Raw genomic sequence first — 9802 nt, forward strand, 5'->3', positions numbered from 1 at the left:
CACTGCAACGCCCCTGTTTATCTCCATCCCCTGGGACCATCTGATATAAGGCTGTTTTTTAGAACATCCCCAAGGTTTGATCATCCTTTCTATCTGATCTTGCCTTTATTTAGAACTCGCAATCAACACTGGGGTGGAAAAAGGAGGGGTGCGGAGGAGGGAAGTCTCTCCTTTGGACTTTGGCTGTTGGGGGAAAAGACATTTCGGGGCCCTGTTTAAGGCAGCCTTTCGACTTGAGGCTCAAAGCTGTCGTCAGCAGTGGGGATGAAATAGGAGGGAGAGAGAGGGTTAGCTGTGATGGAGGGGAGAGGAGGAATTCCCTGGGGAATACTGCCTGGCCACAACACGAAGGGCTGAAATGGCATCGCCTGCACTGGACCCGGCACTCCTGGATCTGAGCATGAGCTCACAGCCCAAAGGTGAATGCCTAAACAACAAACCTATTGCACACAGATTAGCTGCTAACTCTGGGGACAGCTCGGGTTGTGCTTGCCTTGGGATTATCCTTCACAGCAGCATTTAAGAAAGCTTTTGCTGGAGCAATTCAGGCAGAAGAGATGAGAACGGTGCCGGATCTGCTGGTGACACCACTCCCTGATATGACCCTATTCTTCTATTTCTGGCATTTTTTTTCTTTAATGCTCCAGCTCCCGGAGTCAGGTGATCGCTCACAGCTTTCTCCACTTGCCCCTGGAAGCTCCTTACCTTTACGTGGGGCACAGAGAAAAGCCTGAACTCACACCAGCTCAAAGGCCAGCTGATCAGGACTACCCCTGGTGCACAAAACATTTTCATTTTCCAGCCCATATGATGCCTGTGCCTTGCTTTTTGAATGGCTGTGCAGAGCACAGAGACGATGCCACCTCACACATACCGAGGAACGTTTCTCACAGCCACACACTGGCGGACGGGGAGGGACGGAGCTCCCTGCACTTTTCACGCTGTCACCACATGGTGATTTCCAATCAAAACTGTGCCCAGTGTCACCTCCAAAGACCGTCACAGCAAGCTACCTGTATTTTTAACGATAGCATGTGTTAGCAGGTAGTCTTATCTCCATACAAAGCTGCAACACACATCCCCAGGATGAAATATGAATACGAGAAATGATCCCACTCCAGCCTGACAATCCTCACTGCATGCTGCGCGGTGAAAGCATCTTAAATTAAAAGCAGTATCTGTCTTCGGCAGTACACTTCTCTCTCCAGGGCTTTCTAGTTAATCTGTCAGATACAGTTGATATTTATTTTACAAATGCTGTAAAATAGGGGATGGGTAACATTGTCAGAACAACCCTGCTGCTGCTCTTTGTCTCAGGAGCAATATCAGAAATCAATGCAATGGCAAAGAGCGGGACAGGTCTTCTCCACAGCATGCAGCAGAGGTGGCCTCCCTGTCCCCACGCTGGCCTGGAAGGGGCTTCAAGGAGTAGCTGGGCCAGCAGCTAAGTGGCTTTGGGGCACTGAGCCGTGCTGGGCTCTGGGAGCGCTGGCTGGCCATAAGGATCACAGGGGCTTTAACATGGTTTGAAAGTACTAACACCGTTTATGAAGTATGAGATACAAAAAGCATTAATAGCAGTGATGAACACTAGTGTCTGTCCCCCCCAGGTTCAGTGCAGGTGAGGTTTTCCCCTCCCGACATCTCTCTGCTTTGGGAGACTGTGACAACCCCATGGGGATGCCGATGCTCCACGTCCCAGCACCACGCTGCGGGGTGATGGTGACTCCACAGCTCGCAGGATCCCATCGCATCGCTCTCCCACGTTCTGGGCTCAGCTTGTTACCGCGGCTCTCCAGCTCACAGGATCCCATCGCATCGCTCTCCCACTTTCTGGGCTCGGTCGTCCCCGCAGAGCTGAGCCTGAAACCACTTTTGCAACCCCCCCAGTTCCCTCAGCCGGGGATTATACATGGTGCAGCAGAAGGTCCCTCCTTGTGTCTCTGCGCAGCGAAATGATGCCTTGGCTTGGTACTATTTTTAGGTGGGTTTTATGATTTCTGCGGTCGGTAACGACGAAAAGCCCAGGGATAACCAAGCTTTAACCACAGGCGGGCGCAGAGAGGGGGGCAATCTGCTCCCAGGGTCGTCGCCTCCCCCAGCACCGGGGCTGTGCCCGGGCACCAGGGCGGAGGGGCTGCAGGTCGCAGCCCCGTGGCTGCGGGCGGCGGCGGGGCCGGGCAGGTGCCGGGGCGGGGCGGAGCGGGCGGAAGGCGGCGGCGCGGCCCCTCCTCCCGGGCGGGGCGGCGGCGGCCGGGAGTCCCCGAGCGCTGCCGGAGCCTCGCGGGCCGCTTAGCTCCCCTCCGAGCCCGGCCCAGCTCACCCCGAGCCCGGCCCCCGCCGGCTGGCGGTGCGGGGATGGGCGCGGGGCTGTGAGGGCGGCGTGAGCTGTGGCCATGGGGAACATCTCCTCCAACATCTCCGCCTTCCAGTCCCTGCACATCGTCATGCTGGGCCTGGACTCGGCGGGCAAGACGACGGTGCTTTACCGGCTGAAGTTCAACGAGTTCGTCAACACCGTGCCCACCATCGGTTTCAACACAGAGAAGATCCGGCTGAGCAACGGGACGGCTAAGGGCATCAGCTGCCACTTCTGGGACGTGGGCGGTCAGGAGAAGCTGCGCCCGCTCTGGAAGTCCTACAGCCGCTGCACCGATGGCATCATCTACGTGGTGGACTCAGTGGACGTGGACCGGCTGGAGGAGGCCAAAACGGAGCTGCACAAGGTGACCAAGTTCGCCGAGAACCAGGGCACCCCGCTGCTGGTCATCGCCAACAAGCAGGACCTGCCCAAGTCCCTGCCGGTGGCCGAGATCGAGAAGCAGCTGGCCCTCCACGAGCTGACCCCTTCCACCACCTACCACATCCAGCCCGCCTGCGCCATCATCGGCGAGGGGCTCACGGAGGGCATGGACAAGCTCTACGAGATGATCCTGAAGCGGAGGAAGTCCCTCAAGCAGAAGAAGAAGCGGTAGAAGCCCCGCAAGAGGCGGGGAGGGATGGGGAAGCAGACAAAGGAACCGAGGGGGGAGAGAGAACCAAAGCGATCCTTTTTGGTTTTAATTGTTATCATTATTTTTTTTCCTCTTTTTTTATTTTTTTTTCTTTCCCCTCCCCTCTTTCCAAATGAAAAGACAATAGCGGTGATAACAAAGCCGCTCCTGCCAGCCAAGCCCACATCCCGTCTGCAGGCGAGAGCCGGGATCTCCCTTCTCCCACCACCCCCTTTCCGTGTTCCCAAGGGCCGGATACGGACCACTCCCCCCGGACCCCTGGCCCGCGACCACCGAGCTTTTGTGTGCCGGGGTGGGTGGGCAAACAGGGCAGGACCCTGTTGAAGTGCATTCGGGAGAAGCCCAGCGTGCTTCTGGATCTTTAACGTGTGTGGTTTTGGGTGGGTGGGTGGTCTATCGAGGATGCGGCGAGGAGGGATGAATGCTGGGGGGGGGTGGGATGGGGGGGTGGATGCGAAGGCAGCGCCTGGGCTCAGCAAGGTCAGCAGTGGTGGGAGGGGAGGCTTCCAGCTGCGCCCCCATGCCTGCCCGCATCTCTTCCCCCGTCTTTCTCGGTGGGAAGGGGTGTCGGAAGCCGGAGCGGGGGGAGGAGGTTGGACCAGCACAAAATGTCTGGGGGTGGTGTGGGTGATGGGTAAGGGGACAAACACACCACACACGCACACCCCCGGCTGGTGTTTTAGGGCGCAGATGGGTGCAGAGCAAGGACAGTCAGACTCCAGGCTGGGGGGGGGTGGGTCGTAAGGCTGCGGCGGCGGGGGTGCTTAGTAGCTGCTGAGTGGTGCTGAGCTTTAAGCTGTTTGCTTAAAAGAAAGGGGGAGGGGGGAAATAGAAGGAAAAAAAAAAAGGCAATGTTTTGGGGTGAACGCTGGTGGAAGCGTTGGGGAGCGGGGGGTGTCCAGGAGTCTCCCCTTGTCAAAGGCTTAGTTGTGTCATCTTCTGAAGCAAAGCGCCCAGCAGGTCTTTATTGTGCTCCGAGGGGGTAATTTGTTCCAGCTGGGGAGGGCGGAGGGGTTGGTGTTCAAACTAGGGGTTACTTAATAAAAACAAACAAAAAGCAAGGTTTGTGGTACCGGTCACCCTGCCGCTCCGCAGTCGGTGCGAGAGGTCAGGGCAGCGCTTAGCGAAGGTGGGGTTTGGGGGGTGGGGGGGGCGTCATGGCAGGGACAGACCTGAGATGGCCAGAGCTTGCGAAAATCTCTGCTGAAAACGGACTCGGCAGCGCCGGGAAAATGGCAGGGTGTAAAGAGACACTGGGGGGGGGGGGGGAGGGCGGGGGGAGATAACACTGGGGGGGGTGTTAGTTTTTTATAGAGATTTAAACCCAATTCAAAGCAGAGAGCCCCTCGCTGCCAGCAGTAGCCGGGTGGGGGTTGCCTCTTCGTGCTGCGCGCCCAGGGCAGGGTCAGGCCACGCCGTGTCCTTCTACGGGGAGACATTTTGGTAAATGGATGGGGCTGAGGTCCTGGGGACCAAAAGTCATTTGCTGTCTGTGTTTTTTGTCCTGGGACCCATCTCTCCAGAGGAGAAAACCAGGGTCCCGGCTTTCCACGCTGCCTGCGGAGCAGAAGCAGGCAGCCCTCGGGGGTGTGAGGGGGGGAGCAAAGAGCTTGAATTTTGAGCCACGCAGTTTGGCGGGTGTTTCTGGTGATTTTACACCAGCCTTACCATTTGAAAACCCCTTCCCAGAGCAGCCAAGCAGAAACCACCAAGCAGACAAAAGAAAAATGCCCTTCGGGTTTCAGGGAGTTGATTCTCCCCTTGCAGCAATGAGCGTGGCACCTTCCAAATAGCTTTTTTTTTCTTTTTTTTTCTTTTTTTTTTTCTTTTTTTTTGTGTTAGGAAACAAATGTTGCGGCCAAGTAGTATTTCTCTTCTTGCGGGATTTGTGTTCCCGACGCAAGTCGCGACTTGTGCACTGAGTGAGTGGGCTGGTCCCATCAGTTCAGGTGGCTCCTTTCCTGCTTCCTTGGGTTTTCTTTGCTTTGTCTTCACCTCCAACACTTTGGTACTTGCTGTCGAGAGAGGGAAAAAAAAATAAAATATTTATTTTTGATGCCACAGAAGCCATGTGCATTAACCCTTTTTTTTGGAGAACGACCCATTTTAGAGGCAAAATACAAAGCTATGGGTTTTTTTCCCCCTCAAAAAGCGATCAGGTTTTAAAAATGACATGCGCGGGCTGTTAGTTGTGGATTTTGCCTCCTTGCTGTCAAGACATAGGTCTTGGCTTTAGCAAACACTGGCGTGGAAAGCGTGGTGGCGTGCATTTACGGAGCTTGGTCATTCCTGGGAGTTTGTTACACCCGGCTCAGCCGAGCATCCCCTAGGAGAAAGGGCTGGTTTTCAGAGGCGCACTTGGGCGTGCGCCGAACCAGCGGTTGCCCACTTTGAAGGTTCAGCTCAGCCAGGTGGGACGCTGCGGCGGTGCCGCCCCCGCCAACTCCACTTGCTGCAATAATTAAAAGAGACTTTTCCGATTAGTAGCTAAATGGCTTCCGTGGTATTTCTGTAACGTTTCCCAACGGTATGCTGATTATTACTTTTTTTTTTTTCCTGGATGAAGATGTGCATCGCCTGCGGTGGGCTAGAAGAAGAGGTGCCTCGGCAGAACAGCGGTTAAGGGAAACTGCCTGGGTTGTTGCTCTGAAGACGAGCTGGACTTTACTGCAAGGTTGTGCGTCTTCTCTAAATATGTTTGAATGGCCTTTTTTTCTTTTAGCAGATGTCACGACGTCTCATTTCCCCAGGTACCTTTATAGTGTTCCAAATCCTGCTGCCCGTGTCTTACCCTTGCCATTGTCCATTAGTCTCTGTTCCTCCCATCGTTTCTTCTTTTTTTTTTTTTTAAAAGATGCAGACATAATGCTGTGAACTGAAATAAATTATTTATACAATGAAAGGGCCTGATATAAAAAAAAAAGTGTTCTTCTGCTTATTTCTCAGTATCAATGCTGCGTTTTACAGTTTGTTCTCGTCGTGTGTTATGAAGGAGGTTGCTCCAGCCTCCCCAAGGAGAGGAGACGTGGGGATGGAGCAGTGACCTGCGTGGGATCACTCTGTACCTGGCGGCACACTGGCACGGGTCTGTCACATGGCAACTTTCTGCAGCGCATCCCTCTAGGATGTGGGGAAAACGTTGATAATTTTGCAGTTAATGAAATATGAGATCTTTTGCAGGTCAGTTAATTTCTCTGCATCTTGGCTGCTGTTTGTGAAAAGGGAGAACGTTGCAGTGGGGGTATTTTCTTCCTTCGGTTCTTTTTGTTTTAAGTCTATATGAAGGAGGCCATCACCCCATGTGAGAAGTGAGCAAGAAAGTCCTGGTTTTGCTCAGTGTGGCTTTTTTTTTTTTTTTTCTTTCTTTCCCCAACGCGTGGCCTCAGGCAAGCTGTTTGGGTGGCAGAGAGCCAGGTCTGCAGGGGTTACAGCACCAGGCGGGCAGTTGAGAGCAGGATGCTGCAGAGCTGGAGGCTGCCTCTGCTCCTGGGTGGCTGCTGCCACAGGAAGCACAGGGTGACATTTCGGAGAGGAGAGCTTGCGCTGGGTGGTAAATGACTTTTTTTTTTTTTTTTTTTTTTCTTTTTAAAACGATGACACGGCAGCCGGAGAGGAAATGATGAGCCCAGTTGGTGAAAGCAGGGCTTGTGAGCGCTTAATCCTGCTCGAGGTTTGCACTGGGATCGTCTCTGCTTCCCTGGTGGCTCTTCTGGTTGCCAGGGTGCCCAGTTCCCCGGGTGAGAGGACATGCTGTCTGCTTTGCAAGATCAGGGCCGTGGGGCTCTGAAGGGTTGCGGGACCTGGAAATGAACCCAAAGGCTTACCCAGTGGTGCAGTTACTGAGCTCCCATCACAGCTGCTGGTGCGCACCCAGAAATCACTTGGAGCAGAGTTGACCAGGGGTTGGTCTGTGGTGTTCAAGGATCAAGTTGCTGAGTGCTCAGCTGCCACGCGACTGCACAGGCAGCCTCTGAAGGGTGCAGTTCCCCACTGGCTCCTTCCTTGCACAGAGCATCAACCGCGGGTTTCCGTCTCTGCAATGCCAGTGGCATGGTGGGCAGCAAGGTCTGGTCTGGCACTCCTGAAGATGCTTCTGACCATTGCTTCCCTTTGCGCCTCTGGCCCCGTTTTCCAGGCAGTGTGTGGGACATCATATGTTCCTTCTGGCCTGTGTTTCATGGATCTGGAAGCCCAAAAGCGGATACTGCAATGCCTGCACCCTCCTTAGCATGAAGGGACTCATCCTCACTCATGCCACCTGGCAGGAGCCAATTTATGGGGGGGTTTCTGCTGGCATGGAGTCATGCACACTGGTGGTGTGTCCCTGTACAGGCTCATCTGTGCCCAAGGGAGCCCGGACTTGCATCCCTTGGGCACACAGGGTGACCTGCTGTGTCCCACGTGGAGCTGGGGTGGGCTTTCCTCCTTCTGGTTTAATGGGGAGAATCATCCCCGTCCCTGCAGTGGAGGAAGAGAAACAGACAGAAGGGTTTGGGCTGTAGCTTTTGAGAAGCTGTGACTTTGTGTGTGTGTGACGGTGCCACTGGATCTGTCCCCCCCAGCCCTGTGACGGGGTGGGGGGGGCCGAGCTGGGATGTCTCAGTTTATCTTACTGCGAAAGCCACTGGCTTGCAGGAAGGGGAGCTGTGTCTTCTTGCAAGCAAATCTCCTTGTGTCTCAAGCTGCAAGGACGGACATCCTCCTTCGAGCCACACAGCCTCTCCTCCTGGCTGGAGAGTGCTTTTGTCAGCAGGGGTTTTTTTGTGTGTTCAGGCCAGTTGTCATGAAAACATTGCACAAGGACCTTGCTGACCTCGCAGTGCCCTGAAGCAGTGTGCTGGCTGGGATTTATGCTGCCGTAACATCTCCCCGAGCAGGCGATGCAGTGAAACAGTGAGCGATGCTGGAGCCATGGTCCCCAGCCTGATTTCTGGGGACCCTTATGGCGCCCAGGCCACCACGCAGTGCCCAAGGATGCTGCCCCTGCATGGCACCTGTCAGGAGAAAAACCAGTGAGGCAGCAGTTGGGCTGTCAGCTGCATCAGATCTCCACAAGCATGGGCTAGGAGCAGGTGAGAAGGACCTGCAACCTTTCTGATGGCAGAAAAGGCAAGAAGAGAATGAACCAGGGCTGGGGTCCAGCTGGGAGAAGTAGGAGATGGGGTTGGGACAGAAATAAGCAGAGATGAACTACCAACATGTCTTCCACCGCTTCTCTGCAGGTCCCTGACGTACCCTCTCTGAAGGCCACCAAGGGAGGACTGCTGAGCGATCTCCACTTGCTCTTACGGACAAGGGTGCTTCAAACACCCCTCCGACGGCTTGGCATGTCCAAAATTTTCATTCACATAGTTTCATGACGTCTCTTCTAACCCCAGATCCCTGCAGCCCTTCCTCTGCAAGTTCTCCCTCTGCTTTGTCTCTTGGTGTCTCAGCTCCACAGGCCCTTCTGCCTCTCTTTCCCCGGTTTGCCTCATTAAGCTAAATCCCTCTGCTTTATTTCAAATGGGATTTGCCTCCCAAGCAAGTATCTTTAAAGGGATCATCTTCGTTAATGTAATTCATAGGGTTCAACCCTTGAAGCATAGTGTAATGCAAAGAGAGCCGTTTCCTTGCACAGCACAAGGTGCCTCCAGTCAAAGTTTGGGCGGGGTGAGGATGACCATCTCTTTAAAATGGACTAGAAACTATTACAAGAAGAGGAAAAAAAAAATCCCACGCTGATTCAAACTTGGACCACGTTTGCTTTGTCTTCGTACAGTCAGCTCCATCCTCGTGTTTCTTCAGTGTGAATTACCCCAAATGACATGTACTTTTTGTCTGAGCAGCAAAAGGCCACTGCAGTGGGTCAAGTCTGCAGGACATTAGGCACTTTACACATGTATCGTGCAAAAAAAAAAACCCGTAGTGCTTGCCTAGTAGAGTAAAATTGAGACATTTCATCACAAGCATATTCTTATTTAGGATAGTTCATGGTGACTAGGGAATATGGAGAGGCTCAGCCTGGGAGTATTTGCTCTAATAAACCATTCTGTTTATTTCAGCTTAGCTTGTGTTTGCTTCCCTTGGATATTCAAGTGAGATTTAAGGGAGGAGAGCTTACGAAGAAGAGCAACTCTCCAGCAACCACATTAAAATACTGGTGCAAGGTGAGATATGAAGCCTATAAATCCCCTAGGTGTTCACGCTGGAGCTACGTTCAGCTGACAGGTGACCAGAAATAATCTCATGTGCCTAATGACCCCCTCATCCTCCCTCCGTGACAGCCTTGGCTAATGATGTCTTCTGGCTTGCAAAAATGCTGCAGCAGGAGGAGGGTAGTTTGTGAGAAGGGCTGCTGAGCCCATGGCCGCTGGGGGAGAGGGACGACAGCCCGCTCGCAGACACTGGGGAATGGGAGGCAAAGATCATCCTGCCCACACACTGTATTATTATTATTATTTATTATTTTTATTACTTCAGCCCAGTGGTACCTGAATTTTGCAGCTGGAGTGGGCTACTGTCAGCTTACAAAATTCCTCTTGATCCCAGGTGCTGGGGCTGGAGCATTCCCAAAAGTTCGTGTCCAGGGAGACAGGCGTACCTGATGATCCTGATCCCACCTGGTGTTGCTTTCGAGTTTGTATTTCGCTGCCACAAAGCTGGGTCTCAACACAGTTTTTCAGGATCTGCCACCGGTTCCTGCCTAACCCTGGTCACATCACTTTAGATGCCCCCGGGCTTCTTTTCCACAGGTGTAGAAGAAGGTTGCCAGCATTTTTCTTACTCCCAAAGCTAAAAAAAAAGAA

The 9802-nt window shown here is 53.5% G+C and overlaps 1 protein-coding gene across 1 annotated transcript; it reads left to right on the plus strand.

Annotated features, from left to right (window-relative positions):
• Nucleotides 1-2224: 2224 nt before the first annotated feature.
• Nucleotides 2225-6399, plus strand: ARL4C (ARF like GTPase 4C). Its single transcript, XM_074595346.1, has one exon. The coding sequence runs from the start codon at nucleotides 2397-2399 to the stop codon at nucleotides 2973-2975; it is 579 nt and encodes a 192-aa protein (XP_074451447.1). The 5' UTR covers nucleotides 2225-2396; the 3' UTR covers nucleotides 2976-6399.
• The last annotated feature ends 3403 nt before the right edge of the window (nucleotides 6400-9802 follow it).

This window comes from Larus michahellis, chromosome 7 (genome assembly GCF_964199755.1).
Source record: "Larus michahellis chromosome 7, bLarMic1.1, whole genome shotgun sequence".
Taxonomy (NCBI): Eukaryota; Metazoa; Chordata; class Aves; order Charadriiformes; family Laridae; genus Larus; species Larus michahellis.